This window comes from Prionailurus viverrinus, chromosome D4, assembly GCF_022837055.1.
Source record: "Prionailurus viverrinus isolate Anna chromosome D4, UM_Priviv_1.0, whole genome shotgun sequence".
Classification (NCBI taxonomy): domain Eukaryota; kingdom Metazoa; phylum Chordata; class Mammalia; order Carnivora; family Felidae; genus Prionailurus; species Prionailurus viverrinus.
The window spans coordinates 68,973,109-68,995,637 of NC_062573.1; the positions used below are offsets into that span (position 1 = coordinate 68,973,109).

Below are 22,529 nucleotides of genomic sequence, written 5' to 3' on the forward strand. Positions count from 1 at the left end.
GTATATATTTTTCCATTTTTCTACTTGTCCCCCTTTCTGGGAGTTAGCTTCTTATGTTTGGCTATTTCTGTGGTGTGCTGGATGCATGTGAAGAAATAATTTGAGGGTAAGGAAGATACTGTCTTCTAAACTCCAAAATGGAATTTCTTTTTCTTCTCCCAGGTGCCTGAGGATATTCAATTCTGAGATTGTGGTGATTCCATGCTGAGTTGCAGCCCCCTCAGGGCTACCCTTTGGGATCCAAACCCAGAACCAGAGGGCTTTCAAGGGCCTTTGGCCCCTGCTAACCTTTGAATTTCAACCCCTGTCACCCTAGTCCTATGATCTTGAAAAAGGAGCTGCTCCACCTTCCAGAATAAGCAGAAGCCCCAAAGAGAAAGGCTCCCCAAATGCTGGTTCAACTTTTTAGATGCCATTCTTCCTGATATTCCAACCAGTAATTATTTACTATTTCATTAGTTTTATGATACTTTCAAGTGTATTTTTTGAAAATACTGTTCATCATTTCTACCTGTCCTTAGTGGAAGAATTGATTGAAATTTCCTAGTTGTTCTATACCAAAAGCAGAAGTTTCTTATTTATTTCCTATAGCAAAAATTCTGTCTCTAGTATAGTTGACTGGCATTTTTCTTTATTTTTTTAAATGTTTATTTACTTATTTGAGAGACAGCGTGAGCAGAGGAGGGGCAGAGGGAGAATCCCAAGCAGGCTCCAGCTGGGGCTCGACATGGGTTTTGATCCCACGACCCTGGGATCATGACCTGAGCTGGAATCAAGAGACTCTTGACTGGGCTGCCCAGGTACGCCTAGCATTTTCTTTATAATGTAACATTTGAGATGCGTTAAAAGCTGATCGTAATGGAGCACTGAAATTTTACTTCATAATTTATGTTTAATAGGATACAGAAGCGCAATTCTGGATTTTGATGTAGCAGCCAAAACAAGTAGGGGTTATTGTACAAAAGTCAGCAATACTATGTTACAGGGAACTTAACTTTTTAATCCTATATTTTATTTCAATCTTGTTTTCAAAAAGTTTGCAAAGCTCATAGGTACTACATATGACAGTAGACGCTTGAAATATTATTAAATTAGATTTTTATCATATAGAATATATTAATATAAATTTTGAATGAAAATGCTTGAATATCTGACAAAAGAACTCTGGCTTCCAGAATACCCTCCCCTCATTAGTAATAAAGTCAATCTTGGAGAGAAAGCTCTGGGCCCCGCAGTCCTGGGAGGTTAATGGTGTAAGAAGCTCTCCCATTGAGGATCTGGCAGAGAACAGGGTTGCCTGCTGGGCTCTGAATTCCAGCCGGAGGGGCTTGCTGGGCTCCACGGGGACTGTCATCTGGGCAGCCGTGGATCCATGCGTGAAAGTAGCAAGGCGCCACTTCATGAAGAGCTCCTTTCATGGTTACCCTGGGAATTTCCGAGTGAAACGCACATGTAGGACATCTGTTTTCTGTGTTCCTCCTTCAGAGCAGTAAAAAATGGTGATTTTGTTTGAGAAAGAAATAGAGGAAATGCCAGATATGAGCTCACTGTTTAAGAAACTGGTCGTGTTTCTTGATCTGCTGAATAGCTCCTATAATGTTTACTCTTTTGAGATTTTTTTGTTGTTGTTAATGAAACAAATGTGTTAGGCAATTTCAATTCAGTATGCTGCTCTAACCTAGGACTCTCCTGAGAACTACAGACCCATTTTTTTCACCCACTTCCTGGACATCTCCACTTAGTTGTCAGCCACCTCAGACTCAGCATCTCCTCTACGCGAGTCTGTTAACATTTCTCGAAACCTGATTCCCTTCTGACTTTTCTTCCCCTCTTTGCATGAGGTAAAGTCAGTATTTTTATTATTGAAGTATACTTGTCACACATTAGTTTCGGGTGTAAACTTAGCGAGTTGACAAGTCTATACCTTATACTATATTCACTACAAGTGTGGCTACTGTTTGTCTCCATACAACTCTACTGCAGTATCCTTGACTGCATTCCCTGTGCTGTGTCTTTCATTCCCATGACTTACTCCTTCCATAACTGAAAGCCTGTATCTCCCATTCCCCGTCACCAGTTTTCCTCATCCCCCTCCCACCCCTCCCCTCTGGCAACCATCAGTTTGTTCCCTGTATATGAATCTGTTTCTGCTTTTTGTTTGTTTGTTTGTTTGTTTGTTTAGATTCCACATATAAGTGAAATCATACAGTATTTATCTTTCTCTGTCTGACCCGTTTCACTCAGCATGATACCCTCTAGGTCCATCCATACTATTGCAAATGGCAAGATCTCATCCTTTGTGTGACTGAATAATGCTCCATTGTGTACATATTTCACATCTTCTTTATCCATCCATCCATCCATCGATGGACCCTTGGGTTGCTTCAATATCTTGGCTGTTATAAATAACACTACAGTTAACATAGGAGTGCATTTATCTTTTTGAATTAGTGTCTTTGTTTTCTTTGGGTAATTACCCACTAGTGGAATTACTAGATCATATGGTATTTCTGTTTTCAATTTTTTTTTGACGAACCTCCATACTGTTTTTATAGTGGCTGCACCGATTTACATTCCTACTAACAGGGCACAAGGGCCCTCTTTTCCCCACATCCTCAACAACACTTGTTCTTGGTCTTTTGACTCTAGCCGTCTGACAGGTATAAAGTGGTACCTCATTGTGGCTTGAGTTGCTTTTTCCTGATGATTAGTGATGTTGAGCGCCTTTTCGTGTGTCTGTTGGCAATTTGTATATTTTCTTTGAAAAAAAAAAAACATCTATTCAGGTCTTCTGCCTGTGTTTTAGTCAGATACTTGGTTTTTTTTTTTTGGTGTTGAGTTGTGTAAGTTCTTTATATATTTTGGATATTAACCTCCTATTGGATATATCATTTGCAAATATCTTCTCCCATTTAGTAGGTTGCCCTTTTGTTTTATTGATGGTTTCCTTCCTTGCACAGAAGCTTTTTATTTTGGTATAGTCCCAATAGTTTAATTTGACTTTTGTTTCCCTTGCCTGAGGAGACATGTCTACAAAAATGTTGCTAAGGCCAATGTCAAAGAGATTACTGCCTATGATTTCTTCTATGATTTTCATGGTTTCAGGTCTCACATTAGGTCTTGAATCCATTTTGAGTTTATTTTTGTGCATGGTGTAAGAAAGGGGTCCAGTTTTATTCTTTTGCATGTAGCTGTCCAATTTTCCCAGTACCACGTATTGAAGAGACTGTCTTCTCCCATGGCATATTCTTGCCTTTTTTGTCATAGATTAATTGACCCTATACACATGGGTTTATTTTGGGGCTCTCTATTCTCTTGCATTGATCTGTGTGTTTATTTTTGTGTCAGTACCTTATATACTGTTTGGATTGCCACAGCTTTTTAGGACATCTCAAAATTTGGGATTGTGATAGCTCCAGCTTTGTTCTTCTTTCTCAAGATTGCTTTGGTTGTTTGGGGTCTTTTATTATTCAGTAAAGATCTTAAGATTATTCTAATTTTGTGGAAAAAAATGCTGTTGGTATTTTAACAGGAATTGCATTGAATGTATAGATTGCTTTGGGTAGTATAGACATTTTAAAAATACTCTTTTAATCCATGATCATGGAATATCCTCTTCTTTGTATCATCTATTTCTTTCATCACTGTTTTATAGTTTTCAGAATACAGGTCTTTCACAACCGTGGTTAAGTTTATTTCCTGGTATTTTATTCTTTTTGGTACAATTGTCAATGGAATTGTTTTCTCAGTTTCTCCTTATGCTACTTTGTTATTAGTATGTAGAAACACGACCAATTTCTGTGTATTAACTTTGTATCTTGCAACTTTACTGAATTTATTTATTCTAATAGTTCCTTGGTGGAGCTTCTAGGGTTGCTTATATATAGTATCGTGTCCTCTGCAAATAGTGATAGTTTTGCTTTCTTACCAATTTGGATACCTTTTCTTTTTCTTGTCTGATTGCTATGGCTAGGACTTCCAGTAGTATGTTCAATAAAAGTGGTAAGTGGACATCCTTGTCTTGTTCCTAATCTTAGAGAAACAGGTCTGTTTTTCACCATTGAGTATCAGGTTAGCTGTGGGTTTTTCATATGTGGTCTTTATTATATTGAGGTATGTTCCCTGTGAACTTTGTTGAAAATATTTATCATGAACACATGTTGACTTCTGTCAGATGCCTTTTCTACCTCTATTGGGGTGATATGATTTTTATCCTTCGTTTTGATAATGGGATGTATTAGTTGATTGATTTTTGAATATTGAAACATCTTGCATCTCCAAAATAAATCCCACTTGATTTTTGATGAGTGATCCTTTTAATGTATTGTTGAATGTGACTTGCTAATATTTTGCTGAGGATTATTGGAACTACATTCATCAGGAATATTGTCCTGTAGGTTTCCTTTTTTTTTTTAAATTTATTTTTCAACATTTATTTATTTTTGGGACAGAGAGAGACAGAGCATGAACAGGGGAGGGGCAGAGAGAGAGGGAGACACAGAATCGGAAACAGGCTCCAGGCTCCGAGCCATCAGCCCAGAGCCCGACGCGGGGCTCGAACTCACGGACCGCGAGATCGTGACCTAGCTGAAGTCGGACGCTTAACCGACTGCGCCACCCAGGCACCCCGCCTTTTTTTGTTGTATCTTTGTTTGGTTTTGTTATCAGGGTAATCCTGGACTCATAGAATATATTTGGAAACTCTCCTTCCTCTTCTATTTTTTGGAATAGTTAGAGAATAGGTATTAATTTTTCTTTAAGTGTTTGGTAGAATTACCCATGAGTCCTTTGATCCTGAACTTTTGTTTGTTGGGAGTTTTTTGAGTTACTAATAATGATCTGTTGAGATTTTCTATTTCCTCCTGATTCAGTTTTGGAAAACTGCCGGTTTTCAGGAATTTATCTATTTCTTCGGTAGTGTCCAATTTCTTGGCATATAATTTGTCCTAGGATTCTCTTATAATCCTTGGTGTTTCTACAGTGTTGGTTGTTACTGCTTCTCTTTCATTTATAATTTTATTTATTTGTGTCCTCTCTCTTTTTTTCTTGCATCTGGCTAAAGGGTTATCAATTTGTTTATCTTTCAAAAAAACTAGTTCTTGGTTTCATTGATCTTTTCTGTTTGTTTTTAGTCTCTATTTCATTCATTTTTGCTTTAATCTTTATTATTTTCTTCTACCAAACTTGGGTTTTGTTTAATTTTCTTTTTCTATGTCCTTTAGGTGTAAGGTTAGATGGCTTATTTGAGCTTTTGCTTGTTTCCTGAAGTAGGTCTGTATTCCTGCATATTGCCCTTTTAGAATTAGTTTCACTGTTTAGCAGAGATTTTGGACTGTTATGTTTTCATTGTCTCAATGTAATTTTTAATTTCCTCTTTGATTTCTTTATCGACACATTGGCTATTTAGTGGCACGTTGTTTAGTCTTCATGTGTTGTGTCGCTTTTCTCCCCCAGTTTCTTTCTCGTGATTTCTAATCTCATACTGTCGTGGTTGGAAAATATGCACGATACAAGTTCACTCTTCTTAAATTTAATGAGGCTTGTTTTGTGGCCTAACATGTGACCTCTTGTGGAGAATGTTTAATGTTCGCTTGAAAAGAATGTGTTGTTTGGGGATGGAATGTTTTGTGTATATCTGTTATGTCCATCTGGTCTAATGTGTCATTGAAAGAAACTGTTTCCTTATTGATTTTTCTACCTGGATGATCTATCCCTGGATGTAAGTAAAGGTGTTAAAGGCTCTTGTTATTATTGTATTACTGTCATATTTTGCCTTTGTTTTATGTATTTAGGCACTCTAGTATTGGGTGCCTAGATACATACAATTGTTTTAGCCTCTTGTTGGATTGACCTTTTTATCATTATGTAGTACCCTTCTTTGTCTTTTATTACAGTGTTTGTTTTAAACTCTATTTTGTCTCATATAGATATTGGTACCTCAGTTTTCTTTCTTTCTTTCTTTCTTTCTTTCTTTCTTTCTTTTCTTTTTTTTTTTTTTTTTTTTACCTCTTTGCACGGAATACCTTTTTCTATCCTTTAATTGTCAGTCTGTATGTGTCTTTGAGTCTGGAGTGAATCTCTTGTAGGAAAAATATAGGTAGGTCTCATTTGGTTTGTTTTTTATTTTTAATCCATTTCACCCCGCTGTGTCTTTTGGTTGAAGCTTTTACACCATTTACATTTAAAGTAACTATTGATAGGTATGTACCTGTTGACATTTTCTTAAGTTTTCCAGTTGATTTTGTAGTTCTCTGTGCTTTTCTTCTGTTCTTGGTCTCTTACCTTGTGACTGATGACTTTCTGCAGTGTTAAGCTTGAATTTCTTGCTCTTCATTTTTTATCGACTAGAAGTTTTGGGTTTGTGGTTACCATGAGGTTCATGTAGAACATCCTAAGTATATGGCAGTCTCTGTTGAGTTGATGGTCATTTGAATTCGAACACATTGTCAAAGGCCTTTTTTACTTCCTCCTCCATGTGTTATGTATATGTTGTCATATTTTACATCTTTTTATTCATAGTTTTCTTCTAATTATGTCCTTGAAGTCCCTTTAACATTTCTTGTAAGGCTGGTGTGGTGGTGATGAACTTTTTTATCTCTTGGGCTTTTTTTTCTTTTTCTCTCATTTAATTCTAAATGATAATCTTGTGGGTAGAGTATTCTTGACTGCAGGCTTTTCCTTTCACTTCTTTGAATATACGATGCCACTTCCTTCTGGCCTGCAAAATTTCTGCTGAAAAAATCAGCTAATAGTTTTATGGGGTTTCCCTCGTACATAACTTTTTGCTTCTCTCTTGAAGCTTTTAAAATCCTCTCTTTATCTTTAACCTTTGGCATTTAAATTCTGATGCGTTGTGGACCTCCTTGGATTCATCTGGTTGGAAACTGTCTGTGCTTCCTGAATCCGGATGTCTATTTCCTTCTGCTGTCTAAGGAAGCTATCTGTTCTTTCTTCAAATATTCTTTGGTTTTGTTTTGTTTTGTCTTGTTTTGTTTTTGCCCCTTGCTCTCTCGTTTCTCCTTCTCGGACCCCTATAATGCAAATGTTTCTTGGCCTGATGTTTTCTCAGTGGTCCTTTAACCTGTCTTCATTTTGAAATTCTTTTCCTTTGTGCTCTGCAGCTTAGGTGCTTCCCCTTCCCCTGTCTCCTGATTGCTGAGCCGTTCTTCTGCATCTGCTCATCTGTGGTTGATTTCCTCTAGTGTGTTTTTTATTTCAGTTACCGGGTTCTTCAATGCTGATTGGATCTTTTTTATATGTTCTATCCCTTTGTCGAAGCTCTCACTGAGATCCTCCACTCTTCTCTCCAGTCCAGCGAGCATCGTTATGATCGTTAGTTTAAGTTCGTCGTCAGGCATGTTGCATATCTCTGCTTCATTTAGTTCCTTTTCTGTGCGTTTGTCTTGTTCTTTCATTTGGCGCATTTTCCTCTGCCTCCCCATTTTGATTGATTTGCTGTGTGTGTTTCCATGCATTAGGTACGACAGCTACTTCTAAACCTGAAGGAATGTGTGTGGTCATCCCTTACGTAGACTGTGTGTGCCTTGTGACTTGGGCTGGCTGGCCGGAGCGGTGTCTGGTATGGGGTTGGGGTCCTGGGGCATGCTGTGCTGGGGCTGCACTGGTGGGCTGACCAGAGCTGAAGTGGGCACGGGCCAGGGCAATCTTGGGGCTCTTGACACAGAGGGTGCCCCGGCAGGATAGCTGAAATGGGTGCAACCTGGGGCTGTCTGTGCAGATGGGTCCTGGTGAGCAGCCGGAGCCAGGGTGGGGTGTATGCTGGGGTCCCCAGGTGCTCCATGCAGGACAGCTGTAGCTGAAGCGGGCACGGGCTAGGGCGGTCCTGGTGCTCTCTGGGCAGAGGGTGCCATGAAGGGACGGCTGTAGCCAAACGGGTGGAAACCAGGTTGTCCTGTGTGCTCAGAGCAGCGGGTGTCGGGAGGGATGACTGAAGTTGAGGACAGCACTTGCTTGCGGTGTTCTGGGGCTCTGTGCAGGTGGCCGGAACGAAGGCAGGGTGTGGGTTACTCACAGGGTGCCCTGCTGGGGCGGCCGGAATGGAGGCAGGCATGGGCCGGGGTGTCCCAGGGTGCTTAGCACAGGGGCTGCATGGGTGCGGCCGTTGGAGCCAAAGGAGGAGTGAGCCAGGAGGTCCCAGGGTGCTCTAGGCCGGGGGTGCCCTAGCAGGCCACCTGGAGTTGAAGCGGGGCAGGTCTGGAGCGTCCCAGTGTGCCTGTGCCTGTGTCCCCTTGGTGCGGTGGCTGGGGCTGCTCTGGGGTGCACCGCGGTGCAGCTGCCTTGATGGGACAGCTGGGGCCGGTGTGGGCTCGCTGAGGAGGCGGAGTGGCCCCGGCACCTGGATTCTGCTCCCGCGTGGGTGGCAAAGTGGAGGGCAGACATAAACCGTGGTGTTCCCCGTCCTTCCAACCTGGAGAGAGTCCCAGCAGCTCCCCTGCCGTTTTCTGGAGGCTGGATCTTTTATATACTAGCTGCTCTTTTAAACTGCAGCCCTTTGCCGTGCCCCCGGGGCAGATACATCTGCTCAGGGCCCTTCAGGACTACCCCTCCCCACTGCACTTGGCCGCGTCGTTGGTGCTGGGGAGGGGGGCGTCCCCGCATCACTGTGCCCCTTTCTGTCTTGCTGTTCTCTGTGCGGTCTCTCTAGCTTCTGTGGTACAGAAGCTGTTCAGTCAGCCCTCAGTTTTGCTTTATAGATAGATGTGGATTTGGTGTGTCCCCCCAGGGGGGTGCCGCAGGGGAGCCGAGGGACTTCCTATCCTTGCCATTTTAGACCTTCAGCTCAAGGAGCCAGTCTTTTGAGAGAGAGACAGAGAGAGAGCACAAGTAGGGGAGAGGGGCAGAGGAAGACAGAGAATCCCAAGCAGGCTCCACACTCAGCCCTGCGCCCAACACGGGGCCCAACCCCACAACCCTGGGATCACGTTGTCAGCGGTAATCAAGAGTCACACGCTCCATGGACTGAGCCACCCAGGCGCCCCAAGGGGCCAGTCGTAGACAACATAAAAGTGTTCCCACATTGCCTCAGGGGCCCTCTGCTCCTCGTGTGCCCTCGTTAGAATGTGCTCATCAAAGTGTTCCTGCTGTGCTTGGAAGTGTTTCACCAGGCCATGGGAAAATATGTATAAAACCCCACTTTTTATAACACACAGACATTGTTAACAGTACAGCAGTCATTCATCCTTCGTTTTTTATTTTATTATTTTGAGAGAGATTGTGGGCATGTGCAAACGGGAGAGTGGCAGACAGAGATGGAGACAGAGAGAGAATCCCAAGCAGGCTCCACTGTCCGCACCGTGGGGCTTGAACCCATGACCCGTGAGATCATGACCTGAGCTGCAATCGAGATTCAGATGTTTAACTGACAGAGCCACCCAGGCCACTCAGAGTCATTCATATTTCAATAAAATGTATTCAAAAATGGGTCACTCCCTTTCTCACTCCTCTCCACCCTTCACAATATTTTTTCCTGGAACGATCCACAGGGGTCCACAGGACCCACAGTGGGCGGTGGCTGGGCCACTCTCCATCCCAGCCAAACTCATGTCCTCGTCAGGCCATTCTCGATCAGGTGACAAAATGATATCCGACCGTAGAACCTTTCCAGATAAATAGAGACCACGGAGGCAAGTAACTGTGTGATGTGATCCTAGATGGGGCAGATAAAGGGTATTAAGAGGACAACTGACAGGGGTGCTTGGGTGGCTCAGTTGGTTGAGCGTCCGACTTCAGCCAGGTCACGATCTCACGGTCCGTGAATTCGAGCCCTGCATCGGGCTCTGGGCTGATGGCTCGGAGCCTGGAGCCTGCTTCCGATTCTGTGTCTCCCTCTCTCTCTGTGCCTCCCCCGTTCATGCTCTGTCTCCCTCTGTCTCAAAAATAAATAAATGTTAAAAAAAAGAAATAAAAAAAGAGGACAACTGACAGACTTTGGGGAAGGTCTGAAGATGAGATCACAATAGTGTGTCAATGCTACGCTTCTTGCTTTTGGTCATTACACTGTGATTTTTATAGTCCAGGGTCCTTGTTTTTAGGAAATCACACCAAAGTCTTTAGCAATGAAGAGGCATTGGGTCTGCAACGTCCCCTCAAGTCCTTCAGGTGGCAAGTCTATGCGTGTGTGTCTGGAAAGGGGATGGATGATAAGGCATGGCCATAAATTGTTGACATTGGGACAATCTTGAAAGGCACAGAGGAACTCTTCTATCATTTTCCCCATCTTACATTATTCCAAAGTAAGTTTTAAAAAACATGATCTCAACAGGTGGGAGCCTTAGCCAGGAGGAGAGCTCTAAACTTGGAATACGTCTGGGCTCCTTGAATTCACTGGGTCCCAAATCCAGTTCCCAATTGCTGGGTTTGTAAGGAGACTGAGGTCCCTTCTTCTTTCAAGCCCGGGTCCCTCCATAGTCCCCTCACTTGGCTGAACAGACAATAGATCTTGCTCTCCTGGCTGAGCTCCCTGGTTACCTGAAAACTCAGATTTGTCTTTCCACAGCCTCTGTACCCCCTTCCCTGCCCCCCCCCGACTGGGTGCCCATGTAGAAGCCTACATTCCTCTGGGATATCTCACTGGGCTGCATTTTTTCTCTCTCTCTCTCCTGCCAGAGTCAAATACTGGACTTACCCATTGTAACACGGGCCAGTCAGAATAGAGTCGGTTGTGCTCCGGGAACAAACTGCCCCCACAGTTCAGCTTACTTAGCACAATGAAAGATGATTTCTCACTCATGCTATGTGTGCAGTGTGTTGGGGGAATCTCCGCTCATTGAACTTGCTCAGGAAGCCCGGCTGATTGAGGCTCCACCTTGTCTCCTGACCATGACCACAGTAGATGAAAGGGAGTGTGGTAAACTACTCAGTGGCTCTTTAAAGTTTCTTTCTAAAAGAAACAAGTGTTGGTTCCACTTCTGCTTCACCCACCGTGCAGTACAATTCTCCATGACATTTGTGAGGAGGGGAGGTGGGAATATTTGTAACATCCCGATGATTCTCACAGTGCTCTCTCTCAGGAGTTAAGCTGAGAGTAGGAGTTCTATTTAGGGGGCGCCTAGCTGGCTCAGTCAGTGGAGCATCCAACTGGATCTCGGGGTCGTGAGTTTGAGTACCACGTTGGGTGCGGAGATGACCGTTTTACAAGTTAAAATAGTCCTATTTAGGAGAGCAGCCTAAGAGGCAGGCATCCCTGAAGCAACGATTCCGCCTGCCTGCCACCAGGGGCAGAGTGAGAGCGACAGACTGGCCAGAAATCACCAGAGCGTTTCCTACCCTGAGACACTTTCTTGTCTCCGAGCTCCTCTGTGCTCTTGCGGTGACTGACACGGTCTTCTGTCATACTGTCCTCAAGTTCTTTTGCTGTTATTTTCTCGTGATGTTCTGTTAGGTAGATTTTTTTTTTATGTGCCCCAAATGTTGGCTAGATGCCTGCATCACTAGAACACCTGTTATTTGCCAGGCACTGCGCTAGGTTCTGGGATATAAGGACAGGGAAGACATTGGCTCTGCCCTTGTGGCATTTCCTGACCGGTTACGAAGACGGGGAAGAAAACAGACACTTTACGTAGAGCCATGCCCCAGGTGGGAAGAGACCACGTGATTGTACGTGGGAGGAGGACGGTGGCGCAAGGCAGGGAGGAAGGAGAAGACAACCCTTTGGCTCCCTACAGACTCTGTCCATGTTCTCCATTCTTCGTTCTCTCTGGCTTAGAGTTAGGCAGGTGATGTCCAATGTGCTCGTGGGCGGATTGGAAGTCGTGGTTTAAAGGCTATGAGCGTGCCCTCTTTTTGCAAACAAATATTTATTAGGCGTCCACCACAATGATAAGGCTAATTTTGCTCACATTTGGCTGGTACTTACTAGCTTATAAATCAGACTCCCTGAAAAATCACTGGCTTCTTTCACAAACGAGGATGCCGAGATCGGTAACCATTGGAGTCTTTAAAAGTCCCAGCTGCACTAGTCGAACTCGAGCTCCTTATTCCCAGCCCGGGGCACTTCCCACTGATCCATTCTGCTTACACCTGTTTGAGATTCTACACCCGGGGTCTTCTACCTGCCAAGGTCCAGGCAGGACCTCCCACGGTCCAGGCAAAGAGTTTATATCCACCCTCGGTGGGTGGGGTGCAGAGCCATGCTGATGTCATCCCAGCCCTCGGTTTTGCCCTGAGCCGAGTGAATCTGTAAGATCTCCCTTTTCTCCAGCTTCCTGTCGGGCTGTTAATGAGGATGAATAATGCAAGACAGGAGCAACTTTTCAGGGAGTACCGTATAGACTCCAGGAGATCACAGCTGCTAAGCGGATGCTTTGCTGACAGCTGCCGGTGGGTGGCCGGCCCTGCGTGATGTCATTGCCCTGAGATGTGGCAGGACGGCAGAGCAGAGGAAAGGCGGGGTTCCCGTCTCCTTCGGCAGGATTCTCTTGTCCGCTGCAATATGCCGCCAAGGGATGGGATGTTGGACCTCTGCGGCCAACACGTGGTCGTGTTGAGGATGTAACCCAACCCTAGCATTTTCATTGGCTAAGGTTTGGTGAGAGGTGTGGCCCCGTGCTTGCCCTACATGGATTAAATGAGATAATGTGTGCGTACCTCTCGGCACATGCAAAGTGGGCAATACATGTTAACTGCTGTCATAGTGGTAATTACAGCCATGGCGATCTTAACAAGTCCGGTAATAATGGAGCAGTGGTGTAGGAGCAGGAGTTATTTAATGACAGTAACGATAAACATCACGATATTACAGCAATCATTGGCACGGGGAGTTGCAATGAGAGCGGTTCTGCAATGGGAAAGGGTCGTCTCAGTGATGCGTGATGATAAACAGCAGAATGGATGGGAACTCTCTGCACTTCCTTTGCTTTGCTCTGAACCTAAAACTGCTGTAAGAAATTAAGTCTAAGTTACTGAAGGAAAAAAAAAAAAACAAAACAAAAGAAGGGAAAGAGGACAAAGACAGCAGACTGACATCGAATTGGCTATTCTCTGAAGGCACGGCAGTCCCTTACTGCACGGAGGTGGACCTCCTTCACCACCCCACCCTTGTAGGCCAGGACAGTAAAAATGGTTCTTTTCAAATTGCCCTGAGATGCAGACGCCCCGATGACAGTGACGCCCCTTGCTCTTGGGTTTCTCTGTTCACAGTTGGGTATTGAACGCTGGTGAAACTGGCCCCTGGGTCCCGCCGGGACCGAAAGCCGCGGGTCTTGGTCTGTCCGTGGCTCTGCCCGGTTTCAGCAGCCACGTCGTCTGCACCGTAGCTGAGCCTGCCTGCGAGCGGCTCCCCTGGAGGGCCCCCGGCATCTAGTGAGATCTTCCCGGATCCACAGACCGGGGGAAATCTTGTCCCCATGTCACCAGCAGGGTGGCTTCCTTTGCCTTTGCCCACCAAAAGCGTCTCTCTCCTTCGCTTAGGAAAACGCCCAGCTCATCCGAGAAGTGGAAGTGGACAAGGTCTGTGCGCTCTCCAGGGACCAGGTGGAGGCCATCAAGCAGCTGTGGCAGGACCCGGGAATCCAGGAGTGTTACGACAGGAGGAGGGAGTATCAGCTCTCGGACTCTGCCAGATAGTGAGTACAGAGCCCGGCCTAGCCCCACGCGCATCGGGCACACGTGGCCACGCTTCGAGGAAGCTACTTGCTGGGGAGGAACTAGCTGCCTATAAAACGTGGGCCCTCGGTTGCAACACTACCTCCTTCCCGCTTGTCAGCGTCCCCTCTGACTTCTTGGCGCGTCTCTTACCACCCCCGAAAAACTCCGTCCTTGTCCACGTTCACCTTTTGTTGCCGTGTTCTAAGCCTCTTCTTTTTTTTTCTTAAAAAAATTGTTGTTAATGTTGACTTATTTTTGAGAGCGAGAGAGCGCACATGCAAGCAAGTGGGGGAGGGGCAGGGCGCGAGCGAGGGAGACACAGAATCCGAAGCAGGTTTGAGCAGTCAGCACAGAGCCCGACTCGGGGTTCGAACTCACAAACCGCTGAGCTCACAACCTGAGCCACAGTCCGTCGCTTAACTGACTGAGCCACCCAGCTGTCTCTTTTTTCAACAAGAAGCTCAATCCAATACGGGCTCCCTTTGAGGGGACTCATCTCATTTGGGGTGCTGGAATTTTCTGACTTAAATACGGACGACCACTGCTTCTGGATTTTACTTTCCTCTTCTCCGTATCCCTCTGCCTTCTGGTTTCCTGATCAGTAGACAGCAGGTCCAACTGTCCTCAAATCTAAAATCAGAGTGAAACCAATTTGACCATAAATTCCATAGTATGAAAAAATAATAATAAAAATCAGAGTGCAGACCAGCAGTGAAATAGGCCCACGCCCGTGGCTGATCCGGTGCTTCCCTCTAGTGGGCAAGACGGGTTCTGCAGGCCCAGTGCACGCAGGAAGCTCAGTCCGGGGGCCCTTTGCTTATTGACTCCCTGGGAAGGCCTGCACACTGTATTTTTGATTCATAAAGCTCTAGTTCTAAATCATTAATCTCTAAGGAAAAACGAAACAGATGGTCCTGCACACAAACTTTCCCGTGGAGATCACAGCATTTCATCGTCTTAAGAATTTCTTGAGGCCATGCCTCTCCGTCATCTAAGTCACTGGACAAAACAGATCTATCATATTCCTTCTTGAAGAGGTGATGATTCCTGCTTCTGCATCTCAGCTCTTTCCCCTTTGCCCCATGTCATCTTCCGTCGTCTGAGGGCCCCAGAATTCTTTGCCCTTCCCCGCGGGTCCATCCCCTTCCCTTCCGGTGTTGCCCTTGCCTTCTGAGCTGGTGAGGGGAGGTGGTTCACCCGCATCGTCTGGACAAGGCAGTGATCAGGAAAGGAAACCTGAAATCTCGAAGCCCTTTGATGCGTATGCCCGGCCGAGTGCCATTAACCCAGGTTTGCACAACCACCCTAAGCACAGGAACATTTAGCTGCAACAGAGCAGTCAGGTAGGAAAAGGAAATAAAAGAAGCCCAGAGAAGGTGTTGGGTCAGCTCAGAAAAGATCCAGAGGGAAGGAAGGTGGTGTCCCAAGGAAGAGGACAGACTGCCATTGGCATCTGTAGAGTGAGAGACAACCTCAAGTCAAGCGAAGCCATCTCCGGTCCTTCCCTGAGACAGCCTAGTGTCATCGGCTTCTGTGTAGGTCCTGGGGAGTGGCCGGGGCTCTTGTTGTAGATCCATTGGGAGGAGACCCGGTGGAGCCCTGAACACCAGAGCTCATGCACTGGCAGGAGTGTAGGGAACAGCTAGGTGGACAGGGCTGCAAACAGAGTGGCCCTCAGAAACCCGGTGTGGCCCCGCCTTTGGACTTGGCAATATTCAAGGCGCTTGTGCAGCCTCCTTGGTCCGGGTCCGTAGTTGTCATCCGCTTATCGGGCCAGGCGTTCCCTCGACAGAACTTCAGTGTGTGCCTGCTGTGGGCCAGGCACCGGGGTAAGAGCTGCAGGTGCAGCCAGTGCTCTCTGTCCTCAAGCGACATATGGTCTGACGGAGTGTGGTTTGCTTCCTTGGAGTGAGGGCTGCACGGTGAATAGGGTTGGCCTGTTCCCCCCGGGCTCCCCTTCATGCCACTTGCTGGGCACCGCTATCCTAGCCCGGGTCTGTCTGCACAGGGGGGAAGACAGGGCCAAACCTTACTTTGCGGGAGCCTCCGAATCACCACTCCCATTGTTAGCCAGGGCCTGGTTACGGTCATTTTTCTCGAAAATGCCTTTTAGGAAGGACTCAGAGCTTAAAAAAAAAGTGTCCTCTCATTTGACCACAGAAAGAGTGATTTGTTTTCGGCTTAGGAATTTAATGTACGGCCAGAAATCATCTGAGACCGGTTTTGGCTTCTTGTGGATGTTCAGTTTCCCAATAAACAGTAAACTTTTTCTTGTGAAGGAACTTTGAGATGGCCTGTTTATACCTTTATATTCTCATAGAAACTCTAATTCATCGAGCAACGCCCTTGAGAACAACGTCTACATTCTACACTGTTTGTGGAGGGGGGGGTGAGTGTGGGATGGGGGAGGGTCAGCGAGCCCATCCCAACAGCCTTTCCTTCCGACCCGCCGGCTCCCTCACTGGCCAGCGAGAGAGAGAGCTTGGAGCCTAGAGGAAGAGATGGCATGGTTTACAGGTTTCCCAGGGGCTCATGGGAGCTTCTGATCCACATTCCCTCCCAAACGGTCACAGTTGGGGTGGCGGTGCCTGGTCAGCACCAGGTCTCAAGAAATCTTGGCTGGAATCCTTGAGCCTGGCGGGGGGGTGGGGGGGGTGCAGTGAGTTAGGCTGACTTCCCCGATGTCTGACACAAGTCTTGGCGCCTTGCTGTCTGCTCTCACAGTTACCTGACCGACATTGACCGGATCGCAATGCCGTCCTTCGTGCCAACCCAGCAGGACGTGCTTCGTGTTCGCGTGCCCACAACCGGCATCATCGAGTATCCGTTTGACTTGGAGAACATCATCTTTCGGTAAGACTGTCTCCCTGATGTGGTCCATTAAGAATCTGTCCGGTCTTGGAAGTCCCCAAATTAAGTCCGTTATTCCTAAAAGCGGTTACAGCTCCTAGAGCCGTATGACCCTGTCTGTCACGAGGTGTTTAGAATTGTGATAGTCTCCGGTCCTAGAATGGAGAGGAGCTCCCCTTCCTGTTCCCCGTAGAACATAAAAGTCTCCTTACCTAAGTCTGGAGTGATTCCTGTGTGTAAAACACACGCACACATAGATGTATACTTCTGTAACCACAAATTGAAAACACTGATGTCGTTTCCCTAAATTTGACTATTTCTCTTCCCTTATATTCCCTTCTCTAACATCTATTTAAAAAAAAAAAAAAACAAAGAGCCAACACAAAAGTGTGTATTAAAAATTACTGGGCACCTGGGTGGCTCAGTCGGTTAAGCATCCGACTTCGGCTCAGGTCACGATCTCGTGGTTTGTGAGTTCAAGCCCCGCGTTGGACTCTGTGCTGATGGCTCAGAGCCTGGAGCTCAGATTCTGTGTCTCCCTCTCTCTCTGACCCTCCCCTACTCATGCTCGCTCTTTCTCTCTCTCTCTCTCTCTCTCTCAAAAATAAATAAATGTTAAAAAAATTAAAAATTACATAATACATATAAACTATTTACAGCTGTGTAAAAATGTATGAATTCCCACATATAAATATAAGAAGTACTTTTAGGATGACTTAAGTGGACCTTCATTGCATCTAATTATGGCAACAAATTAGTAATATGGTACATATGCCCAGCATTGCAAATTTCAAAGCAATTCTATATCCCTTGGTTCCCATGTTCCTCCTTAGGGCTAATTACATTATGCTTTTCCAGTGGAGATGGACACAGGTCCCACCCTGCCACACCCAGGCCGTCTGTAAACCCTGTTCCATCTCAAGGCTTCGGAGCATTGTTGCTGTGGTCGAGCCCCTTGAAAATCTGCATCTGGGGGTGCCCGGGTGGCTCGGTCGGTTGAGCGTCCGACTTTGGCTCTGGTCATGATCTCACGGTTTGTGAGTTCAAGCCCCACGTCGGGCTGTGTGCTCGTAGCTCAGAGCCCGGAGCCTGCTTCAGATTCTGTGTCTCCCTCTCTGTCTCTCCCCCGACCTACTTTTGCTCTTGTTGTCCCCCCCCCCCATCTCTCTCAAAAAAAATAATAATAAACTTAAAAATCTGTATCTGAATGCCATGAATTTATGAACACAACTATTTCAGAATCAGTGCTGCTTGCTACTTGGAAAACTGGTATCTGGTCCACAGATGTATTCTCTTTGGCCCACATGGTGTTTTTAAACAACTTTTGAAACTTGGTCCATTTTGCTTAAAACACTTGGTAACTGGTTTCTCTGAAAGGTTGAGGGTTCGGTCATGGGGTGCGTTTCTATCCAGCTGCATGGCAGTCGACCCTGCAGACAGGGCCCCTAGCATTCTCGAGTTGCCTGTTGTCGTGCTTTGGAGAGACCCACTTGACTCGTTTGCGAAAACTGCCCGACTCCTGGAGTGTTCGAGCTCCGGGGCCATCTTGGGGCTATGACTGAAGTCTTTCCCCAAGACACAGAGGAAGGCCTTGGGTTTCCATATAGGACGGAGGAAACTGGTAGGTCTTTATAGGGCAGAAGGGGTGGCATCCACCTAAGGCAGAGAGGATTTCTGGAGAAATCTGAGGAGTGGTGAAAAACAGGCGGGGGTGAGGGCCCGAATCCGTCTGAGTGGACCTGGAAGACCGCCCACCTTTCTGCCCCTTGTGTGTCTGGTGTCCTGACACTCGGCCGTGGTTCGAGCAACAGCTAAGTGGATGCTTGTGCTTCCTGCCTGGACTGTTGGAGCAGCTTCCAAACCAGCGTCCCCGAGCAGCCTCCCCCCGAGTGACCTCTACATCTGTCTTCAGTAACTCTGCTTGCATCCTGTGCCTCCTTTGCTCTAGGAAGCATCTAGGGTTCCTCGCTGCCTCATGGAGCGGTGCTCACACATTCTAACCGTAAGGCCCCTTTTCACTCGAAAACAATTACTGAGGACCCTAACGAGTTTCCACAATATAAGGACTCCTGCCCTTTTTTCCCAGAGAGCCATGCATGCCAACCTTTGAATGATCTCTGTGTCTGTTGAACAGGATGGTAGACGTTGGTGGCCAGCGATCTGAGAGACGGAAATGGATTCATTGCTTTGAGAGCGTCACCTCCATTATCTTTTTGGTTGCTCTGAGTGAATACGACCAGGTCCTGGCCGAGTGTGACAACGAGGTACGCTGGGTGGGGAAGGGGACGGCTGTGGAAAATGGGGAACTCTTTCTGCAGTTTGCAAGAAGCCAGCGCTCTGGGCTCCGTTCTTGAGGCTAAGCTGGCTTGGCTGGTCCAAGCGTGGTCTCTGGCTTAGCAGCACCGCCATCATCTGGGCACTTGTTGGAAATGCCTGCCTCGTCAGTCAACCCAAACTGAATGAAATACACGGGGAAGCGGGAGAATCACTGGCCTAGAAACCTGGTCCTCAAAGTGGGATACGCACTGCGATTCCCCGGGGATCATTGCGAAAAACCTGGCACCTGGGTCCAACTCAGGATTCTGGTTCAGTTGAGGTGGGTGTGGGCTGAGCCTGGGATCTAAGCTCATGTGCTTAGAGTCCCTGCAGACTTTGGTTCTCAGCCGTGGCTGCATATTGGGACCCCTTGGGGAGTTTTAAAAAAGACCATCTTTTGGACCTCACAGGAGAGATTCGTATTTCCTGGGTCTGAGTTTGGAGGTATCTTTTCCAAGCGCTTTATGGGTACTAACATATAGCCAAAGTTGAGCAATGTTACTTCTTTCTTTTTTAAGATAATGCTTATTTTTGAGAGAGGAGAGCACGCACACGCAAGCAGGGGAGGGGCAGAGAGAGAGGGAGGCTAGAATCCGAAGCAGGCTCCAAGCTCTGAGCGGTCGGTGCAGAGCCTAACACGGGGCTCGAACCCACAAACCGTGAGATCATGACCCGAGCCGAAGTTGGATGCCTAACCGACTGAGCCATGCGGGTGCCCCAGAGCAATGCCATTTCCAGTAAATATAATGAGAACAGACTTCCCAACCTCCATGGTGCACCCTAATTAGGTCCCTAACTGAGCTGGCATGGGGAGTGGTGCCAGATGCTTGGAGCTGTTCGGACCTACCCCGGTCAGGCATCCCGTGTCCCCTGCAAAGTTGCCATAGTCCTAGCTGGGTCAAACTCCATTAACTGTGTTTTCCCAGGAAGTGGGGAGAGCCATTCCTGTCACTTTGTTGCGAGGTGGGGGTGTGCTCTGTGGGACACGATTGTCCTCCCCTGGTCTTTTCCCCACCCTTGCACGACACATCCTGACCTCGTAGAAAAACGTCTCTTGCTTCTGGGTCGTGATCGTAAAGCAGTGAAGAACTCTGCCCAGGATTAGGCAATCACCGAACAAATGGGATCTTGTATTTCTTGAGAGCAGACCTTTCTCTGTGGAGCACAGTTACATTAGCTAATTAGTGGAGGATTAACCCACTTACTAGCGTCATTGTGCAGAGAAACACGGCAATCCTGGCTGCCCCCCAGCTCTTCCAAGGGAGACATTTTGTTAAAAAAGCAAAAAAGGCGTCACGTTATCATTGTGAAAAATTAGCTCCCAATTTGTCTCGGGATTACTTAATGATGTTTCTCAGAAAACTCAAAAGATCATTCAGGTGCACAAGGGACCAACGCCTCAGCCCTATATGTGTAGAAATTAGACATTTTCTTTTTTGCCGGAAGTCACAAGGTATCTGGAGAAAGATTAAGTGGCTGCCACTCAAACCTTCCTATCCCGGTTGTAATTATCTGTTGCGTCCCCTCCCGGGGCTGCGTAGGAATTGTTTCTTCGTATACGCTAGACCCTTGAACAACACAGGTTTGAACTGCATGGGTCCACTTATACGTGGGTTTTTTTCCCCGATAAATACAGTACACTAAGTGTATTTTCCTTACGATTTTCTCATTGCTTTTCTCTAGCTTTATTGTAAGAATATGGTATACGACACCCATAACATATAAAATATGTGTTAATCGATTGTTGGTGACACTTCTGGTCAACAGTAGGCTAGCAGTAGTTAAGTTTTGGGAGAAGTAAGTTACATGCACATTTTCTTTTTTTTTTTTTAAGCTTATTTATTTTGAGGGAGAGAGAGAGAGGGACCAAGCTGAGAAGGGCAGAGAGAGGGAGAGACAGAATCGAAGGCAGGCCCTGTGTTGTCCGTGTAGAGCCCAGTGTGATGCTCGATGTCACAAACCATGATATCATGACCTGAGATCAAGAGTTGGACGCCTAACCGACTGAGCCACCCGGGTGCCTGTGTGTGCACATTCTCGACTCTTCCGGTAGGTCAGCGCCCCCGCCTCCTGCGCTATTCAAGAGTCGGCTGTGTTGTCTTTCCTCGGAGATCATTACTGAGAAGATAATAAATTTTTGTTAAGCTTTAAAAACTGAGGGACGGGGCACCTGGGTTGCTCAGTTGGTCGGGCTTCTGACTAAGTCGGCTCAGGTCATTATCTTGCAGAGCGTGAGTTGGAGCCCCGTGTCGGGCTCAGGGCTGGTAACTCAGAGTCTGGAGCCTGCTTTGGATTCTGTGTCTCCCTCTCTCTCAAAAATCAATAAAAACATTTTTAAAAATTAAAAAAAAATACAACTGAGGGGTTATCTATCTGGTAATAAATGCCAGATCTTAATTCCCAAAAGGGTACCGAGTGAGAGAATGAGTCCCAGTGTACAGGACTTGTAGGCAAACAGATTTACAGCATGTTCCTCCGCAGTGGGCATGCAAGGCTTTCATGGTTTTGTCTGAGCACTTCCCTCTGTCTAAAGGGAAGCTGCTGTTTCTTTACTCTTAGAGCAGGTGTGCCTGGCTGGCTCCGTCTGTTGAGTGCCTGACTTTGGCTCAGGATATGATCTTACAGTTTGTGAGTTCGAGCCCCGCGTTGGGCTCTCTGCTGTCAGCCTGTCAGCAAAGAGTCTGCTTCGGGATCTTCTGTTCCCCTCTCTTCACCCCTCCCTGGCTTGCGCTCTCCCAAAAATAAAGATTAAAAAAAAAAAAAAAACCTTTAGAACAGAGTACTATCTAGAACAGTTATTGTCACCAGATGAGATTTGTATGTGCCCTGTCTACTCTCCCTGAAGTAGGAACATTTGGTGTATTCTTGCCAATGTCAAATGTTAAGAGATGTTAACGGTGTTTCTACGTAATTTTGATCAGGTCCTACTACGACATGGGCTTGGGACGTAATTTAAACTTGTGAACACCACTATGCTCATCCATCAAATGGGGACACTGTGCCCCGAGTAGAGCTCCTCCGTATTGCCAACACGTGAAGTGTGTCAGCAGCGTGCGCTCCCCGCTCTGCCCGTGTCCACAGCGTTCCTCTGGGCGGTGGCTGGGCTCCAGGAGCTTCCCCCTCATGGTCTGGGAGCCCAACCCCAATGACACAGGGCTTCCGGGGTGTAAGTTACTCATTTCCCCCACTCGGTAATCCCAGTAATGACCCAGAAAACTTTTGTCAAATAGGATAGGAACTTTCTTCCAAGTTTCACGAAAGCCTTTCTTACATGTGTTTATTTGCGGTGCCACAGAACGCATACCGAAGAGAGTGACTAAGAGAGCCGGTGGGGGTGGGGGGGGGAATAGAGGCAGGAGACCTGGTATCCTGAGGGGCCCCAGGTGCTCACCAGCTTCAGCAAGGACAGTGATATGGAGCCGGTAGCTGGGTGAGGGGACAGATGGGCGGGACCAGACATTTCGGCACGTTGCTCCCAAAGTACCGTTTTTCTTATTAACCCTAAGCCCGTTGTTTCTCGCTTAGAACCGCATGGAAGAGAGCAAAGCCTTATTTAAAACCATTATTACCTACCCCTGGTTTCTGAACTCATCCGTGATTTTGTTCTTAAATAAGAAGGATCTTTTGGAAGAGAAAATCATGTACTCTCATCTAATTAGCTACTTCCCAGAATACACAGGTGAGTGTCCATCTTGTTGACTTCCCCGGGCATCATCCAGAGTTATTGGTCAGGCCCCTGGACCCCCCCTGCCCCCGAT

General features: G+C 46.6%; 1 protein-coding gene across 2 annotated transcripts in view; it reads left to right on the plus strand.

The window, feature by feature from the left end:
* The window catches only part of GNA14 (G protein subunit alpha 14), a 204,386-nt gene that overhangs the window by 179,940 nt on the left and 1,917 nt on the right, over window positions 1-22,529 (plus strand). For both annotated transcript variants that reach the window (XM_047830925.1, XM_047830926.1), the window contains exons 3-6: window positions 13,429-13,583; window positions 16,330-16,458; window positions 18,590-18,719; window positions 22,297-22,450. In XM_047830925.1, coding sequence (XP_047686881.1) covers window positions 13,429-13,583; window positions 16,330-16,458; window positions 18,590-18,719; window positions 22,297-22,450 — 568 coding nt within the window. The remainder of the gene's footprint in view (window positions 1-13,428; window positions 13,584-16,329; window positions 16,459-18,589; window positions 18,720-22,296; window positions 22,451-22,529) is intronic.